Source organism: Colossoma macropomum, unplaced genomic scaffold (genome assembly GCF_904425465.1).
Source record: "Colossoma macropomum unplaced genomic scaffold, Colossoma_macropomum, whole genome shotgun sequence".
In the NCBI taxonomy this organism is placed as follows: Eukaryota; Metazoa; Chordata; class Actinopteri; order Characiformes; family Serrasalmidae; genus Colossoma; species Colossoma macropomum.
This window is the reverse complement of record NW_023494804.1, coordinates 23,634,624-23,655,315: the sequence shown is the minus strand read 5'-3', so window position 1 is coordinate 23,655,315 and position 20,692 is coordinate 23,634,624. Positions and strand designations below refer to the sequence as shown.

The window sequence follows — 20,692 nt, the reverse complement described above, 5'->3', positions numbered from 1 at the left end:
GCTAAACTATTCCTTTAAGATGAACGGCTAGCATTAAAAAGCTGAAGCTAGCACTGACTTTTTTCTAGTTTTTTCTACTTTAGGTAGTTTGCCTATGTATTCTTTGACCTCCATCAGCAGTGCCCCAGGCTGTTGACCTCAAAAGGGTCAAAGTCTAAAGATTCTTCAGAGCTCCTCCATGATTGTTCTGGATTTTCACAAGGTTCTCCACTGCTACTCACAGTTCTTCAGACTTGGAGTGGCTCAGGCCATGCTGGAGTGGAGCATCTGGCAGTGCATCCTCTCCAGGATGCGGTGGATGCTGGCGAAGCTGGGCCGGTCACTGGGGTGGCGGCTCCAGCACAGGCGCATCAGGTTGTAGAGTTCCAGCGGACAGTTCTCGGGGCAGGCCAGCACATGGCCATCCCTAACGTAGTAGATGACCTCCTCGTGGGCCATGCCGTAATAAGGTTGCATGCCGTGTGAGAAAATCTCCCACAGAACTACTCCGTAGGCCCACACGTCCGACTCGCTGGTGTAGCGGTTGTAGAAGATGGACTCCGGGGGCATCCATCGAATTGGGATGGCATCATTTTCGCTGGCCTTGTAGTAATCGGCAGCGTAGATGTTTCGTGACAGGCCGAAATCGGCGATCTTCACCACTAAGTCCTCGCCCACCAGACAGTTCCGCGTGGCCAAGTCGCGGTGCACAAATTTCCGCTCGGACAGGTAGGCCATGCCTGCGGCCACCTGCTTGGAGATGGAGAGCTGCTCCAGGCAGCTGAGGGGTGATAGTTCTGATTCGGAGACTACACTTTGGCCTGTCAGGGTTCCTTGGCTCAGGCTGCGCTGCTGGGCTGGGGAACACCTCCGCAGATACTCGTTCAAATCCCCATGGGCCATGTACTCAAACATCAGGCACATGGGCTTCCCCACAGCACAGACCCCTGTAGGAAAACCAACACAGGTGTTGTTAATGTATGATCTCTCAATTATTCAGCTTGATCATAAATGAAACAACTGGTGCTGCGAACCCATAAGCAACTCTACAGACAAGCTTCGAGAATATGTTAATATTATTTATAATGTAGTAGCAAATATTTTTATGTTAATTAAATGTCTTATTAACTATTTCTGGACATTTTCCATCAATTTGCTCTTTGAAAAAAGGGACCATCGCTCATTTCATCACTATGCTTAAGGTCTGTTGCGGTGCATTTTCAAGTGCTAACCAGAACCAGACTCAAGAAATTAAACTGTTTAAATTGTTTTGGATTTTTTATATTTCTTTATTTTTTTTTAAATCCTGGCATTAGCATAGCTTGTTAACCTAGGGAAAAAATGCTATGATTGCAGTCTGGTGGAAAGTTCCTAGCTAACATGTTTGTTTATTACTCTAAATAAATATTAAAAAGTAAAGACTAGTACATTATTGTTGCATAGTAGCTCAGATCTGTACTGTAATATCACTGTGCTTACATTTAAAAAATTATGTGTTTAGATACTGTAGTCTTTGACCAATACCTGTTGCTTTTACATATACTTAAAAGGCAAGCTCTGCATAAAGAAATGTACCATGAAATATAGCATTTTTTAACATTTTTGTGTAAATAACCCAAGGATTTTATTATTTGGCTAAAAATTACTCCATATTTTATTTAATATTATCACAGGTCTAATCAGCTACAATCAGTTCTAACTTTCCAAATCAGTGCAGTTGAATAAGCACTGTGAGATCAGTGCTTCATGATGTACCCCTAGAAAACATACAATCAGAAGCAGCTCAGCTACATTTCCAGAATTAATCCCCTCACCAAAAATACCCTCTGTGACTCTTAGGCTAATGCTAATGCTATGAGGCATGAAGCATTATTCCAGCATGCTATAGATCTTGCTGCTGTCCTCAGCAGGCGTTGGGGTCAACCCTGAAATGAACATGTAGATCTATTTTAGTTTTTTCTGTTGTCACACCCTTGAGAGAAGGACACAGGAGACCATTTTGAGAAATGCCTCTAAGGCCGCCATGCGCTTAAAAAAGCTGAAAATCACGTCTGAGATGATGCATAAAAGTTAATTTTAAGTATTTCATTATGACAAGTTAACAAGTATACAGAGAATCTATTTCCATTCTTGCGACTTTATCAAATGTGTTACACCGCAGTGGCACATACCCAGGAGCCGGACAATGTTGGGGTGATCAAACTCTGCCATGAGAGCAGCTTCTCTCTGGAAGTCATTCTGCATATCAGCTGAGGCCTCCTCCTTCAGCATCTTCACTGCTACCATAGTGAAGGGCTCATGTGGTAGTAAGCCAGGAGCTCTGCACACAATCACCACATTTCAGATAAGGAGAGACTTTACAGAATTTTCCCTCTTATCCTAAATGTAGTTAATCAACCAAGACATGTTTGGTGAACATGAAATTTACTCCTTTAGTTTTGCACTCCAGCTACAAGGCTAATATAGCTAACAGGAAACAGGCGATCATCCTTACGTTCCCAGCGCCCTTTATATTCTTAATGCAATGTCTAGGACAATGTTTCCTAACCTGGTCCTCGGGGCCCTCCAGATAGTCCATATTTTTCCTTCATCCCATTGTGTTGTAAATTAGGTTGGAGCAAAAATGTGGACCGTCTGGGGGTCCTAAGGATTGAGTTGGGAAACACTGCTCTAGAAAACAGGCCTATGTTTCCAGACCCAATGTTCCCCAGGTCCTGTGTTCCCTCTTTGTAATTTTGGAAATATCCCTCTATTCCCAGGGCCCTATGTTCCCTCAATCAGTTGTTCTAGGAAACAACTTTTATGTTTCCATGACCCTGTGTTTCAACCCAAAGTTGCCTCCATCATGTTTCCTCAAGTTCTTCAGGAGCAGAACTTGCCCAGATGTCACTGTGATCTGATGCAACACTGAAGACACTTGATTTGCTAATTTCAAACTGGGCTTAATGTAGTAATCTGCTCCATCTATCGTCCATCACTTTTATTACTTTGCTCTGCTAACTTGCTAGTAAGCAAGGTAAGTGCTACACAACTACAACAAAAAGAAGGGTAATGCACCTTGGCTAAACTAGACAAAGGATTTATTTGAAAAGTTAATGTATTTTACATCCTTGATATATTCTGTATCCCCAAGACCTTAACCAGGACCTTAGAAAGCCTTTTATAGGTTTCCTTAATGTATCATATTGAAGCATGAGGTGGCATATAAACACGCTATGGCAAAACAGAGCCCTTGGAACATAGGGCCTTGAGAATTTAGGTACGCTCCAAGCAAAGGCTGTAACCTACCCATTAGTATCATTCACAGCATACCTAAATCATCACACACTTTCCCTCAAACAGCATTGAGCTATTAAGTAATCTTGTATAGATTAGCATCTGTAGCATGCTTGTTGCTAATTTATGCGACTTTTCCCTTTTTAGCTTTTCACCAAACTACTTCCAAGTAGCATTTAAAGGCTCAAATAGCAGCCGTTGTTTTTTGGTCTGCTTTTGGTGGTTTGCTAAAATTTTTTTGGCTTGTATCAGCAGTGTAGCAATCACAACTTTCCTAGGTTTTTAGCTCTCCTAGAACTTTGTAGTACCACAAATGTGAGTAGAGTAGTCATGCGAGGAGCTGTTTGGTTCAGCCTCCTTATCACGAAGTGGTTGAATTGATGTGCTGAAACAATGCAGGCCAGCGTTCTTGGCCACAACAGTGCTTTACGATCCTGTGGCTAGAGGGTTTATCTTAGAGTGCACGCAGACCTGCGCTGGTGGGCTGCTAGCATACACATTCTGGGCTGTAATGGTAAACAGACATGCTGTGTTACTCTTTTGTCCCATGATTCGACAGGCAGCACTCCTCAAACTTACCCAGGGGTAGGGATAGCATAGCCCAGGGGTAGAGATATTGCTGTATTGATTGATAGCGATATTGCTTCAATATTTTTCTTTAAAAAACTACTAATCTTTAAAAAAGTTAAGAATGAATAATTACATTATGACTTTTTATCCCATAATTTTAAGAAAAATATAACTTTCAGTGAAAATGTTTGCAAATTTAGACTATTTAAAGTAAAGGCCTTCTAATTCTAGTACAATGCTAAAGGTGTTCTTGTGTTATCTTTAGGTTACATATGGCTGCTGTTGTTTTCATGTGACTTGTTCTCAATTCACTTTACGTAATGTTGTGCTATGAGCAGTTCTGTAATTTTTCAGGCTAGATTTGTTATAGAATCGGGCTGGATTTGTTCTTTTTTTGCCCTTCAATCTCCAATCCAGCATTTTCTGCTGGTAGGGGCCCGATCCCATCATAAAAGGAGATCAAAACATTGGTCTCAGATGAGGACGAAAGGTCAATTCCTACAAACACCATTATGGCAGGCGTTCAGGAGCGGACTTAGCATGGCATTAAAAGTGCACTTCCTGTGCTGGAGACTCCTGAATGTTCCTGGAGAAGGTAAACACTGGCGAGGCCTCTATAAATAGTGCCCAGAGCTGCGCCTGCTGACACAGTAGCGTCTGCTGGGGAAGTTTCACATTGAAACCCGTATGATGCCCGCTATAGCCTCATCTCTCTCCTATTTCAGGCTCAGTCCGTGTGAGTTAGACACCCCACACTGCTGCTGTTCCCAGGAGTCTCCATGTACCGCCTGGATGCTTTCCTATTGCAGTCAGATTACATGGCCATGGATTATGCGAACAGCAGTTGATGCGCTGCATGCATGTGTATATGTGTCATTTCCACACAGGACGACTCACAGTTGCTACAAGAGCGTATTTTTCATGCAGGCTTAGCCAAAGCCCCAGCTTATTGATGAAAATGCGCAAAAATAAAAAGTTTAGCATCAAAGAATAAAATTAAATCTTCACTATGCTGTTTTTGGAGTTAAACCAAATAGCATATTTGGGCCATCTGCTTTGCTTTTTTTGCTCATTTGCCCAAGTATTGTGATTTATCAAGACTCCTAAACCTATTCCTACATTTAAGTATATCTGAAGGGCAGCATTTATAAGGGTACACAATTCCTACTTAAGCCTTTCATAACAACTGACACATGAAACATACTTAATTATTTATAACAGCTAATGGTAACAATGCCAGATTTCGGTAAAAGCTGCTTTTGTCCATGTTGATGTCATTTAATCTAAGCACATGTTAAGACAACTGATGCTTGTTGGGAAAAGCCCGTAAAAATGTCTATATAGGTTGATATCAGTTATCATTAATGGCTGATGTTGTCGTCGTATAACCTTATAAACACTGCCCTTGATTAGAGTGTTATATTTTATATGAATTTAAAATTTTGTTATGATTAGAATTTGATGAGAATCTATCCTTTACATTTTTGCTGTGTTTTCGCCATTTTTTTGGTTTCAAGACAAACAGATAAAAGTTAGAAATGGAGACCCAGCCCCCAGCCCCTTCTATTGCAGGTATTCACAAAGCAGAAACATGAGATTAGCTCTCACATTAACCTTCTGTTAATCTGGCCAGAGCATGACTGGTCACTTTTTAGGGACAGAAGTGCTGTGTAGACATGACATGGCACTCCGTCTCACCTTGCCTGAAACACCCTGCCGAAGGCCCCCTCTCCGATATCCCTCACGTATTCGATGTTGTTGCGTGGGTACTCCAGCGTCAGCAGCTTAGAGTTGAGCAGGAGGGGCAGGCGCTGGTACATGGGGTTGGGGTGCAGTCTGTCCAGTAGTAGTTCAGAAGGTAGGGCAGTGAGGGTAGGGGTCTCCATGGCCCTGCTGAGGCCAAAGCACACATTACAAGCTTAAAGAGGAAAAGAAACCCTGCATACTGACTTGAGAAGTGATACTTATGAGCTGCAATTATTATTATTATTATTATTATTATTATTATTCATTAGGGTTGTAAAAATGCATTGATGAATTGTAATGCATCTATCCAAACGGCACTGATTTTGAAATAAATTGTATGTGTGTGTGTGTGTGTTTGTGAGGGTGTACAACATGGACAGGCTGCTGACTGGCTACAGCTGCTAATGGAGAACCCTACGCTGGCCACTTGTGATATTTTAAACATTTGGTACTTTTACATTAATTGTTGTGGCTGTATTGATGAAAAAACAATGAAGCGGTGGGCCCACCAGACCACTGAGTAACAAAAACATGAACACCACACAAGGGTTAAGACCATAACATATTAGTTTTACGGAGTATATGCAAGCTAAGGCCTGTCTGACATTGGTATATTGCATATTCTTGATTTTTACCTTATTCCATACAGATGAATATTTCCTCATCAATAAATCATCAGTAATAGTCATATAGTCATAATATTCTACACAAAGCATGACTTTTGTCTGCCCCCCCCCCAACAAAAAAAAAACATTTACCCACCTTTTCCGACGCTTCCACATTTTCTTCCTCTTGTGACACATGAGGATGAGTATGGTGAGGAAGGCTACACCTGCAAAGCCTGCGATGATGAATATGATGACGCTCATGTAGTAGGCAGTGGAGACGGGAGAAACCGGGTTTGGAGGGGCCGATTTAGGAGCAGACGCTGCTCTCACGCTTGTCACTGCTGAGAAAGGAAAAATGGTTTTGAAAATAACTGATATTGGTTTATTACAAATTATAGTACTAGGATTATATCAGTAGTCCATTCAGAAGTAGTGGGTACACTGTAACTAGTCAAGCCAGCACCTACTGCCGTGCTGAAAGGTAACGGTACCTTCTCCACATTTGGGCACCAGGCAGTATTCCCAGCGTACTCTGGGGCTGCTGGAGTAGCACCATGGCCTGTCACTCTCTCCCCCGGGATTGCGGCAGTAATTCTCAGCATTGCTCAGCTCAGGGATGATGTCCACAGGCAGCCTGTGAGGATGAGGATCCTGAGAGGAAGAGTGAGAATCGCTACGATGAAGTTGTGCCAAAAAGGGCTCGGATTCATGTCTATCATGTGCCAAAGACAAGATCCTCGAAAGATAAAATCAGTGTTATTTAGTGCTTGTGACGTAAAGACTACAATGCTTCAGAAAACTGGGACATGCTAATGTAGCTAAAGGCAGTGCCTAAATATGAGGGTAGCTGTGCATAAGCTCAGAAACCCTTCATCAACCCTTTTTTTAAACAAAACACTTTCAAAACATACTGTCCTCTCCCCATATCTGCATATTGCTGCTGTCGGAACAAAACCTTGTATCTCATATTTTTGTTGTTTTTTTTGTTTTTGTTTCGTTGTTCAGTTTTTGGCATAATTTGAAAATGCCTTTTGGCATTTACATTGTGTATAAATTTCATGGTGAATGGGCCAAAAGAAATGGCTCAAAATTGCTTGTTTTGTTCCGACAGCAGCGATATGTAAAACCAGCTCATTTTGAATTTGGCATTGTTAAAACATCACAACCATGAACACATTTATATGTCAACGCCAGTTGAGCCTGCAGCAGTTTAGCTCCGACAAAGTCCACATGGGAAAATCTGTTCAATCGGCCGCCATCTTTGCAATGCTGGCAATGCTGCTGAGTTGACTGAATTCGAATTGGTACCATAATAAGGCCACCATTGCAGCAAGTCAGTTCATGAAATTTCTTCCCTTCTAGATGTTCCACGATCAACTGCGAGTGGTATTACTGAAAAGTGGAACTGTTTAGGAACCACAGCAACTCAAAACAACAAAGTGTCAGACATAAAGTTACAGAGCGTTTTGTCGAGTGCTGAGGCTCATAGTGCATAAAAGTCTCACGCTTTGCTGACTCAATAACTGCAGAGGTCCAAACCTCCTCTGGCTTTAACATCAGAACAAAAACTGTGCTCCGGGAGCTTCATGGCATGGGTTTCCATGGCTGAGCAGCTGCATACAAGCCTTACATCACCAAGCACAATGCCAATCGTTAGATAGAGTGGTGTAAAGCACACCGCTACTGGACTCTGGAGCAATGGAAACATATACTGTGAAGTGATGAATCCCACTTCTTTATCTGGCAGTCTGCTAGATGAGTCTTAATGAATGTTACCTGCCTGACTGCACTGTGCCAGCTGTAAAGTTTGGTGGAGGAGGGATAATGCTATGGGGCTGTTTTTCAGGGGTCGGCCTCGACCCCTTAGTTCCAGTGAAGGGAAATCTTAATGCATCAGCATAACAAGACATTTTGGACAATTATACACTTCTAACTTTGTGGGAACAGTTTGGGGAAGACCCTTTTCTGTTCCAGCATGACTGAATCCCAGTGTACAAAGCAAGGTCCATAAAGGCAGGGCTGGGTGAGTTTGGTGTGGAAGAACTTGACTGGCCCACACAGAGCCCTGACCTCAACCCCATCAAACACCTTTGAGATGAACTAGAACAAAGATTGTGAGCCAGGCCCTCTCGTCCAACATCAGTGTCTTAAACTCACAAATTCTCTTCTGGATGAATGGGCAAACATTTCCACACACAGACTCTAAAATCTTGTAGAAAGCTTCCCAGAAGAGTGGAAACTGTTATAGGTGCAAAGGGGGACCCACTCCATATTAATGCCTATAGAATGGGATGCCATAAAAGCTCCTGTAGGTGTAATGTGTAGTTGTCCCAATACTTTTGTCCATATAGTGTACATTATATATCCAAAAGCCTCCACTCAGCAGAGTGCCGTGCGGATTTGATTTGATTAAATTAAATGACTAGGACTTACTGTTTTCTTCTTTTTGGATATATAAACTATGCTTGTAAAAGTAAACAAAAATCCTAATTATTTAATTAATGTTTAATTGATATTTAGCAACATTTCTCAATTTAATTGACCAAATTGCCATAACACAGTAAGAATGAAGGATGATCTGTATATACAGATGTGTGGGATGTTTTTTCTTATCTTTCCATTTTTTGTTAACTATTGTTGAACTAAGTATTATAAAGCTAATTATTAAAACATATATATTTTACAAAATATGGTATTTTTCAATTTTATCTCATTACTGCAACACACTGACAGCCATTGAGGTTTTTCTTTTTCTTGTGCCACATAACATTTTATTGTTTTGGTTCACATTCCTTGAGTTTAAAAGGACAACATTTTTTTTTTTTAAATAATATTGGTATTAGTAATGAGAAATAGATATGTGGGCACTCAGACAGATTAATTCAGCCCTGGGGATTTATTTTTATCGATGTTTTCAAAATAATTAAACTACGGCGAGTTACGACTGTATGTTACAAACTAGTTTTGTGTGTCTGGCTTCTGACATCTCTTCTCTTTGTTGTGAAAGTGTTTGGTCCCTTTACATTATTCATATCATCTGGATATCATGCACCATATGGCAGCTTGTTTGAGTTCACGCGTTGTTTGAAGCAAATGACAGAAACTGCAAAACTAGCCAGAAGAGTTATTTACAAAGACGAAAAAGCTTGCTTGTGTATGGTTGTATGAGCATGTGCATTTGGGTATTGGGGTTTTGTGCGTATGTTCACACAGGTAAGTCTTTGCTCCTCTACCTCTCCTTTTCCCGCAAGCCCACATCATAAGATCCCTTGGATCTCTTTATTCAAAGACCATCACTAATGACTGTGAATAAGCCAGGACGCTTCTGATGACGGCTGTATTTTTATCCCAGCTCCCCACTGGGACTAATTAAAGTAAAAACAGATAAATATTTACCTGCTGGTCCCAGCGCTGACAGGGAATACCAGACGCGGTGACATTGTGTGTTCCTTGGTAAAACCTTCCTCTGTCATTGTAGCATGTTGCTGTAGGAGTAAACACTGATCTGTAAGTTATGGTGGAAAATTAAATCTGCATTTCCCTGCCTCTTTTAGCTCATTTTTATTTGTATTCAGGCAAATCTATTAACTAATAATGTAAGAGAAAATGATGGCAAGCGTATAATGTCACTTACTTGTGATTTGGTCTTTCTTGAGTTCTGTACAGCAAAGAGAAAATTCATTTTAAAAACATATGTAAATTTAAAATGTATTATTTTTATTATTGTTATTTTCTAGTTATTTTCTATTTTACTCCAGCATTTTACAACCTAATCTGTATCTGCCACATTTGTATTGTGCAGTAAATTACCAGAGACAACAATTTCAACACATTTTCCTGTACTGTGCTTCAGCAACTGCCCAATGGCATCTATTATTCATATGTTTGATGTCAGTGAATGTTCTGTTCTTTTACTGAGGACACTGAGAAAACATGTTAGAATTATTGCCCATGGTAATCAAACACATCCTACCAATTCTACACACAGAGATTAAATTAAAAACTGCTGGAGGACTGCTTTAATACCAACATCTCATCAGTCATGCGACCTAACCCTGAGCTTATTATTTATTATCATATAATTGATAACAGAGAAATGTCCCCTTTAATCACATTAATAAAATATAATCAGTCAATTATAAAGATATAAAAAAGAAAGTAAATATAGAGATGTAAACAAAGCAAATATATATATTGCTGTTGTTGGAACAAAATCTTGTATCTCCAAAATGTTAACATTACAGGAGATGAAAAAAACATACCTTACTTTTAATGTAAGTCAATGGAACCAGAGTTTTTTCCAAGTCATTTTGGGCCATTTCTTTTGGTCCATTCATCATGAAATTAACACACAATGTAAAGGACAACAGGCATTTTGAAATTATGTCAAAAACTGAAAAACAACATAAGACATAAGGTTTTGTTCCGACAGCAGCGATTATATATTTATATATTTATAAATATATATATGCACATAGAAAAGAAAGCCTTTTGATCCCTAGATAAGTGCTGTGGAAATGGACATTCAAGAGCCAGACCAGATTATTTGGTAACACTACTTTTTTGACCTATAAACAATACACTGTGAAAAATAATCCATATAGAATAATCCATCTACAATAAGAATTAGTGCAGTTCAAATCAAAGTTTTCTGCAGCAGTTCTTACCCACAAAAGCCACAGAGGTACATGAGGCTGGATCAGCCTGCAGGCTGGGCAGTGTTCCACAGTCCGGCAGAATGATGCTCAGGCCTGGAGAAACGACTCCCCTGTGACTCCTCTCCTCCATAGAGCGCCACTCCTTATAACAGTACAGCTCCTTCACCGCCACACAGTGCTCCCTGTGAGGAGGTCAGAACCAACATTCAGTACCGTACAGGCACAGTATGAGGGGAAAAGTTTACAGTTCCACAACTATTAAGTCCCAAACGTGGACATGAAGCAGTATGAGAGTATTTTGGTTAATGATTTGTTAGCTTGTCTCCCTTTGAGACTGAAATAACTAAGTCATATATTATATGACAACTGAAAATGATCCTACTTATAAGTCAGATTTATACTATGTCTTTAAATGCATTTACATGGCCCATATCCTACATTTTTTCCTATTGTATTGTTTTTCCTTGAAGTCCGTTTTTGTGTGTGTGGCTTTATGCACCCAAAACAGCCATAATATATTTTTACATGGCAAATTTCCAGCCTATATTTATCCCAATTAAACAGCCTGTTTTTGTTATTGTGCTGATATATGTACATGGGCTCTGTTCCAATTGACTTCTCTGAATTGTCCGTCATTAAAAAAGCAGTCCGGCACTGAATCATTCCTCATAACTTCAACATAAAAGAGAGGGGCTAAACTGCTGTAAGCTGAATAAGCTGGTATAAGTAAATGTGTTGGTTTTTGTGACCTCACTAAAACAGTGAATTCAAAATGGGCTGTTTTTGAAGCTTTGTGTCCACCCATAGACTGGGTTGTGAATGGTGGGTTTTGAAACTTTAACCATGTTTACATACTATTTCAAAGTTTTTCATTATAAAAAAAGAAAGCAGTTTTCTGTGATATGGGCCCCTTAAAACTCGAATTCAAGATCTGTGTTTGCTGGGCCACTCAGTGAGCTATGGGAGTCGCTGTCTCTTACTGAGTCACTGACTGACTGAGTGATTGACTGATCTGAAGTGTCCCTGACACACATCGTTGTAACATGCATGCAGAAGCATTGCCAAAGATTGACATTAGGTGGCAGTATGCACTGTTATACAATGTCGCCTCTACCAATGCTACCAATATAATACTAACAAATAATTAATCATCACATTCAGTGAAATCAATCATGGGTCTCATAGAAGGCGACTACTTCTATTTGAGTTCAAACAACGTCAGAAGGGTTTTTTTTCTTTACTACTGTACGAACAGCCTTATATAGCTATTTTTTATTCTTCCCGGTGAGTATAAAGTCATGAAGTGCTAGTACATAACCACTAAGTGCACCAGAATGTAAAGTAGAATACTATTCTGATATGTTGATTGCAGAGGGGAACCATCATGGCCCTCTACGCCCTCAGAGAGGGCCTAAGATATTAAAAAAATCATATTTTAAAAATAAACTGTACTAATATATATTATAAATATAATATATATATATATATATATATATATGTATACATGATCATATTTTGACAATTGACCATTGAAACAAATGCAAATCTAAGCAAACAAATCCTTCAAACTTGCCTATTCAATTTGTATTAGAATGTGAAGGGTTAAATTAAACGAGCCCCGTTGTCTACCTATCAGAATTTCTCTGCCTCTGCTGTTGCTGGAAAGAATGTTGGTGATCGGTGGTCCAGCTATAAGTTTACAGAGGGCCAGGCAATAGTAATTCTATGAGAGACAAATTTCAAATGACAGTAAAATTGAACAATCATATTTTTCCTCCAAACAGGTGGGCTCTGTTATATCTAACTTTATGACAAGTAACTCCCTCTGGGACACAAAGCTAGCTAACTAGCTTGTTGGTTCATGACGGAAGCAGAGAGTAGCATTATCCCTAATGAGAAGGACATTGTTCATTTTGTTCTAGCTCCAAAAAATCTGAGCCAGGTAATCTATGTCTGTGGGAGTAAACATGGTCTACGCTGCCCATCAAAATTTTGGGACAATTTGACAGTTTGATTTCACTGTTATGTTTCAATGTTAGTTTCTTGTTAAAATAAAACATTTTTTTAATGAGAACTGTAACAGAAAAGTTCTGTGGACTGGCCAGGAGTCCCTGAGGACTGGCTATTGGTTGGCTTTACCTGCAGATGGGTTTGGGTGAGGGTCCCAGGCCGGAAGGGCTGCAGTCCTGGAAGGTGTTGTGGCAGAGCAGAGAGCGCGCAGCCGGCCTGCACAGAGCACTGGCCCCATCCAACTCCGCCCAGCTGCCCTGGGCCAGCAGCTCCTGCCCCTCCTCAGGCTCCGGCAGGGAATAGTTAAAGAAGATGAGTGCATCGCGTCTCAACACGCCACGACACACTTCACCCCGGTACGTACTGCAGTATCCAGCACTGCCTTTATACAGCCTGCACAAATCAACAGGACATGTCAAAGTACAGCACAGTGGGAAAAACAGCTTGTACTTGGCAGACCTGCAGTATTTAATATATGAGAGCAGGTGTGATTTTTAACACATCTGAATGGGCTGTACTTTATTTCTTTTACAAAGGTCACTATAAATCTCATTTCTGTTGATCCACACATCATGAAATGTTTATACACATGTAATAGAGTGGCTGTTTATGGAAGCCCATTTCACATAGAGGATTAAAAAACTGCCTGTGGCCTTTTTTTTGGCCTTCTCTGTTTCTGTTCACCTTCAAAAATTATTTATTTCCTCAAAATATTGTCTCAATACCTCAAAATCATGACTACTTTTCTCTAAATACTGACTTAGTGTCTTGAAATATTGACTTTCTTGAATATTGGCTTTCTTGATATTTGCAATACATTGAAAAATGGAAAATGTATTTATTTCTGAGATATTAGACTAAAGTTTTGACATATACTCTTAAAAATAAATGCCAAAAAGGATTTTTTGTACAATGCCATAAAATAGCCAAATTTTTTTTGGTTCCTTAAAGAACCCTTCAAAGGATTGTTCCTTGGTGAACCATTTTGTAAACAGGATCTGTGAGTGTGAAGATCCTCAGAGAACCTCTATATAATGTAAATACTGCAGGAAGAACCCTTTAATTGTTACATTATGTAAAAGTATGTAAAGTATGTATGTAGCACTTTTAAAATGTGATTTTTCTCACTGTTGCTTTTCAAATAAGCAAGAAAAACAATGCTGCAAAGGTTTTGTTAACAAAAAAGTTGCTGAAAACACTTAATATTGTGGGTATATTTAGGTTCACCACTCATGTTGATAAAAGTGTTCTCCTCAGTTTGAAGAGCAGCTTTTGCTAAAGTTATGATTTGACCTTTTTTCCCCAAACTACTCTTAAAAGCAAAGATTGAAACTCTTTTGGTTTAAAGGTGCTTTAAACACGTGAAAGTGACGATGAGCGCTGAGATCACTACAATTGGATATAATGTGCAGCTTTTGGTGTTCCCACTCTCCATCACAGATATCGTCACATCTATTTCTAGGTCTAAATTACTGCAAAACAGCCACGACAGCATGCTTTCATTTCTATTAAAACCATTCTAAAAAGCTGGGTGTACCCAAACTTTTGATGGGCTGTCCACATGATTCGCTTACAATGCATTACCAAACAAACTGAAAACAAATACTGAACCATATGTTATTGCTAAAAAGAATGTTGAGTAAGGGTTTATACTGGGGTAATGCATTCTATTCACTATTTCAGTCCTCCTCAGGTCCAATGTAAGGTATGTATACACACTGGACAAGAACAAAGCACAAAGCACATGACTCTTTTATTCTATTTAACTTCCCTCTAATCATGAGCAGATGTCAAATCTGAAGCAAATCTTAAGGAGAGTTTACTTGAGTTCATATGTAACTCAGACCAGATGGCATGGCTGGCTTAATGTGCAGCAGCAGTGCATCACAGGACGCTTATGTATATGTTTACATTCATCAACTCTTATCCACTCCACATTGTTCCTTTTTCCAGTGGCAAGTTAGCTGTCATTCTCCAGCTGCCAGACTTCATGACAATGAAGCATTTTTTCTCCAATTTATGGAATTTATCTGTTCTTTTTTATCAAGATTCTGCATCATAATTTAGGCCGAATCCAAGACTGAGTACTGTGCTTAACGCCTTTGGATGGGATTACCAAAGGATTCAACAGAAACACAGGAAGCAATAGATATGAATTCATATTTATTGCTGGGATTTAGTACAGAAAAAATATATGGAAGGAAATTACATAGCAAAATCTCCAGTGATGAATGAACACAAAGTTAAATTTATCAAGTTGAGGAGTAGCTCAAATAAAGCACATCAATGAGTTTAACACTGCTGTTAATAGTGTTGGTATTGTATGATGTTCTTACCTCCATTCTATGGGAAAAAAGCAGGATCCAGAAGCCAGCGGCAGGAAATGGCCCAAGAAGAAAGAAAAAGTTAAGCAGTTTTTCCTCAGCCATGACAAAGAATAATGCATCCACTCTGCAAAGCAGGCCATGCTTCTGATGTTGTGCTTGGCCTACAATGTGTGTGTTTGTGTGTGGCCTGGAGGAAAGAGCAGGTGTGAACTTTAGCGCGTCTGAATGGGCACAGTTAAAGGGGGTGTTGGTAGGACCCACTATATTTTATGTAAACAGTGGTAGGGCAACATATTCTGCTCAAAAACATTATTTTATCTGCTTTCCTGGCGCATATATCATTAAGAGGTTTTGGATTAGCAAAGCACTACTGTGGCTGTGGGGCTGAATGAATCATGTTTATATGAAGAGGGTATATTATAAGAGCGCAATGTTTAAATCACAAGAGATGGAATTTGCATTACAGCCTATATTATCAATAATGCTGTCTTAAGTTTTAAGTGGGGAACGAGTTAGACCAAGAGCATCCGAGAGCATTCCGCCTTGCAGAATTTAGCTCTAATCCTAACCGAAAACACCTGATCCAGGTGATGAAGGCCTTCAGATGCACCTGAATACAAGAACCAGGGGCTGGATTCACAAAAGTGTCTTAAGAAAGAATGTGTGTGAAAATGTGTGCTTTTCTTGACTTCATTCCTAAGAAAAAAGTTACAAGAAATCGTTATTCTTCAAGAAGACTTAACAGTGGGATTCTTGAAAATATCATGTTCTTAAATGTTTCCTCAATGTTAACACAGTAAGAGCTGACAGGGTCAGCGTCTAAATTTATCTCGGACTCTATCTCTATTCCTCCTGCCCATCTTCATCCGTCAACCCCCAATTATCATATTTTCCAGTGAGGTATTTTTTTCCTGTTTGCTGTTTCTTTCACCACCTCTTCTAGTTCTTGTTTCTACATTCTTTAAATGTTTGGTTTGATGTTTTTCCTTAGTTTTGCTCCTCTGGGCAAACAGTTAATACAAATTCAGAATGTATCTCGCATTGTTTATGGTATGTTGTAAAATGCAATGTAGCCTACATAAGAAAACAATGAAGATTTGTTTAAAGAAAATAATAAAGATTATTTTAAGAGAATATTTGAACTCCTTAATTTTTTTTGAGAATTGCATTTAAGAACATTCTTATGAACTCCTTAGTGTTTGTCTTAAGAATCTTTGTTTGTCTTAAGTATTTTCTTAAGAAAGCTTTCAGGAATCCTGCCCCAGGCGTGTTGGATATGAACCCTCCAGGGTGGTAGTATCTCCAGGAGCAGGATTGGGCAGCCCAGAGTTAGACCAATGAGAAACACCCAAGTTCTGGGTCACATCATTAACATCTCAAACCAGAAAATATCTGGGAAACCAGATATTTGCTGTCCAAAAAAAGTCTTTTTTTGGATCTCTCTCCACCAATGGAAAATCTCTTTCCATTTGTGTTGTTCTGTGTCATTCTATAACCCAAGTATTGCTAAAGTACATGCATTTGTTAGAAGCAGGTTTGACTATTGCAAAGCACTTTTTACTGAACTTTCTGAGAAAACAAGGCATCTTCGACAACTTGTACAGAAAGCACCAGCACGAATGATAACCCAAACAAAACGAAAGCTCACATCATCCCTTTTTTAAAATATATGCACTGCCTGGCTGTATCTTTTAGGATAGATTTCAAAGTCTTTTTATTGGTTCTTACAGCTCTTAATTCGATTTATGCACCTGCATACCTCACAGAATGTCTGTCTGTTTATGTTCCAACATGTGATTTTAGATCTGCAGATTCTGGCCTTCTCCCAACACCCTGTGTGAATTACAGAAACAGTGGAGAAACAGTAGAGATGCCTCTTTCTGTTTCACGTCAAACATTACGACGTCTGTCATGACAATTACCAGTAACTGTAACACGAGATCGTTCTATTCCTGAACATAGTCTATTATGACAACTGCTGACAGCATATGACATCTGCTATGAGATGTTTATGGCATGATTATATCAGTGTTATGAAGCAGCGTTCAAGTGTTACTGATATTTTTCCCAAATCATTCAGCTCTATAGGATTGATCTGATTAACCGTTCAGTTCTGAAGTGACCCTTTAATGTAGAGGAAAAGGTTATGTACCTACTTCAACATTTCAATCTACGGCTTAGTCAAATAACATGATTCCACGGTGCTGTTGCTGAATTTATTTTGACCTGTAAAAAATATGATCGAAGAAACCTGAAAATGTATAGCCCTCCTGTTATCTATGGGGTCAATTTGACCCCATTCAATGTCTCTAAATAAATATTTGACTTCATGTTTTTGCTTCATATTTAGTGACGTTTCCTAATTTAATGGGGACAATTAGGTAAACATAATATTAATGTGATATGTCTTCAATGTCCTGTACACATTTTGTATATATCTGTGATCTTTGGGGTCAGTTTGACCACAGGTTGTTTTAGCTGTATAAAACATAAGCAATATCAACATTTTACTCACATTTGTTTGGTTGTTTGGATGATATTGAGGTCACTATAACATGCAATAATCTTCACGAGACTTCCACCTGCTTTAGGGCCAGGAATCAGTAACAAAATGTAAAACTATCGCAGTGCATCCAAAAATAAGGGCAGCATGGAGCTTCTTATATACAGTGATAGGCTCCAATTCCACATGATCCAATATGGCCATGCACACACCGTAATAACACTGGGAGAAGATTTCAATGGGCCAAAATAACAATAATAATAATCAATCAAATCCAAAGTCTCTGAAAGTATCACCAGAATTCAGAGACATTCAGAGACTTTGGATTTAACACTGTGCTTTTATATAACACTGTGCGTGTGCTCTGCAGAGTGTTTGGTTAGTTGGTAAAGAACAGCTTTCCTAACAAAGGAGGCCTGAATGACTGAAATAACAGCCCTCAGCAAATAAACAAACAGCTGATGAGCCTTAAAAAAACCCTCAAAGCAATTCCATTAACTGAAGCAGCGAGACAAGCATGTGCTTATAAACAGTGTAGCAGTGTGGAGTAAAGCCCTCAACTGCCCAGGCTTATTCAGAGGGTGAGAAAATACAGACCACAAATATTACAAGGCTAAATTATAAACACGAAGGCCACATTATAAACTTTATACAGCCTTCAAATAGAACAGGTCTCGGCAAGCCTAGATGCAGCATGTTGCTTTGAAAATGTGATTGTTTTAGAATGTGAAGCACCGAATACAGAAAAATGCATGAAAATGTACATTTAAAGTCACTTGTCATGTTAATTATGCATGTGATTTGTTGTGATATGCAGTAACAAACTGTTAGTAACTTGACTCAAAAAATATTAAAAAAAAATTGAATAATGAACGTTTCCAGGATTTTTTGTAATATTTTGCAAAAATATGTGTACTGTAAATATTCTGTTATATACTGTAATGTATTTATAATATTGGTTGGAGAAGGTATTAGCCTTGAGCTTATATTCTCTTTGTGTATATTACTATAAATTCATTTGATCTTACACACTTAAAAAAGATGGTTCTCCAAGGGTTCTTCAGTAAATAAAATGGTTCTGTATAGAACCATGAACACTCAAAGGACCTTTTACTTGATTAAAGTGTTCTTTGCATCATTAAATGATTCTTCAGATTGATGGAGAATGTGCTGTAGATGGTTCTATATAGAACCTTTTTGAAAAGGGTTCTTCTATTATTACGAGCTTTAAATTATGTCAATAAACAAACCCTTTTTGGTGCTATATTGAACCCTTTTCAAAAAGGTTCTGTATAGAACCATATACAGCACATTCTCCATATATTTGAAGAATGCTTTAATGTTGAAAATAACCCTTTAATCATACAAACGGTAACCATTTTCTTTACTAAAGAACTCTTGAAGAACCATATTTTTTAAGTGTGTATGTTACGTGTCTCAATGCTTTTTCAGCTTCCTGCAAATTATTTGGAACATGGCCGTGTGTGGAGGCCAAGCATCATATTAGTCATTTTACACATGCAACTTGCAACAAAATTAGTTTTGCATTATCGAAAACATTGATTTCTACTTCAAGAACTGTGATTTCTTTTGAAAGCTAATGTATTTTGTCATTGTCATATGAAAACCTCATAACTCCATTTTGAATTTTTTTTTATTGACATTTTTTTTATTTATTTATTTTTCTATGTAATTTGAAAGTACTGGCTGTCTTTTACATTGTGTCAACATTTCATGATGAACAAGCCAATAGAAATGATCTTAAATGACTCTGGATAAAAACTTAGCACATAAACATACAGAAACTTAATGTATGTTTTCCTTCTCCTGTAAAGTTACCAATTTGGAAATACGAGGTTTTCTTACGACAGCTGTCCCGTCTATGTCGGCCCACCTGAGATGGTGATCTTGGCTGTAGCTTTGACAGTGTTGGCTCCTCCACTGTGGTGGTTGGTGGCCTGGCAGGTGTAGAGGGCCGGTTTATTGACCACCACCCGCAGCACTGATAGGATTACCTCCCCAACCAGAGTCTCCTCTACTGATGCCCCCATGATCTGCAGAAGAGAAGCAGTTTTGGACTCATTAAACTGCAGAATTATTGTTTAGTATTAATTTTAGAACTTAATAAAACTCAAGACTTAGTGCTTAATAAATACTATAAATTATTTTTAGAGTTCACCGAAGGATGAGTATGAAGAATGAATTCCAAACAGTGTTTGTACTGCTTTAATACAACTATTGCAAGGTAAAAAACAAAAACAAAAAAGTAAAGCAAAGAAACCCCGATCACTGCTTCAAATGTGCAATTTTAATACTGGCAATTTTCTTACAGCAAAAAAAGGTAGCACCAGCAATAGGAGTGTAATAAAATTCACAAAACTCAGTTTTGGATTTGATATGATACCATGGAGTCTTGATTTGATACACTTTTCTACATAGCAAAAAGGAGACGTAGTTGAAAATCTGCCTCACATTAATGTTAATGTTTACATTTTCAGTTAATAACGACATTCAACATGATAAAGGAACAATATTTGAGACAAAAGTTAGTAATATGTTAGTGTCAAGCTAATACAATCATCATGATGCAGTATGAATCACTGCAGTACATACATTGTTTTGTTATATGCCTATAAGGCAACCATCGCTGTTACTTAGCGACCAGTGGTAGATACAGGTATGCTGAAAATGTGATTGAGTGTGATTGTTTGGTTGAAACTAACTGCACTGCCCACACTGATATTGATACATTGACATATTAGCGATATACACTTGTAAACATGGTACACTGCAACAGTGTTCATTTCTATTAGAAATTGAAATGCAGAGAAAATATCGACAGAACAATTCTATCAAATTTCACTCATGATCGCACCTCCAACCTTCCACTACACCGTCTTCATAAGAACCCAGTTATTCAATACAATCTGCTGACTTCAGGAGAACATTATGAGCTTGTTATGAGAATCTCAAGCTTTAATCATGGATCTATATTTGAAATGGGCTCCTCACAGA

At 38.7% G+C, this 20,692-nt stretch overlaps 1 protein-coding gene across 1 annotated transcript in view; it reads right to left on the bottom strand.

The window, feature by feature from the left end:
• Positions 1–243: 243 nt before the first annotated feature.
• musk (muscle, skeletal, receptor tyrosine kinase) overlaps positions 244–20,692 on the bottom strand; it is a 34,013-nt gene continuing 13,564 nt past the window's right edge. The window contains exons 7-17 of the mRNA XM_036595655.1: positions 19,572–19,731; positions 15,184–15,190; positions 12,977–13,240; positions 10,847–11,019; positions 9,814–9,837; positions 9,576–9,664; positions 6,671–6,830; positions 6,334–6,520; positions 5,524–5,718; positions 2,151–2,299; positions 244–926 (exon numbers count right to left, since the gene is read on the bottom strand). Coding sequence (XP_036451548.1) covers positions 244–926; positions 2,151–2,299; positions 5,524–5,718; positions 6,334–6,520; positions 6,671–6,830; positions 9,576–9,664; positions 9,814–9,837; positions 10,847–11,019; positions 12,977–13,240; positions 15,184–15,190; positions 19,572–19,731 — 2,091 coding nt within the window. The remainder of the gene's footprint in view (positions 927–2,150; positions 2,300–5,523; positions 5,719–6,333; positions 6,521–6,670; positions 6,831–9,575; positions 9,665–9,813; positions 9,838–10,846; positions 11,020–12,976; positions 13,241–15,183; positions 15,191–19,571; positions 19,732–20,692) is intronic.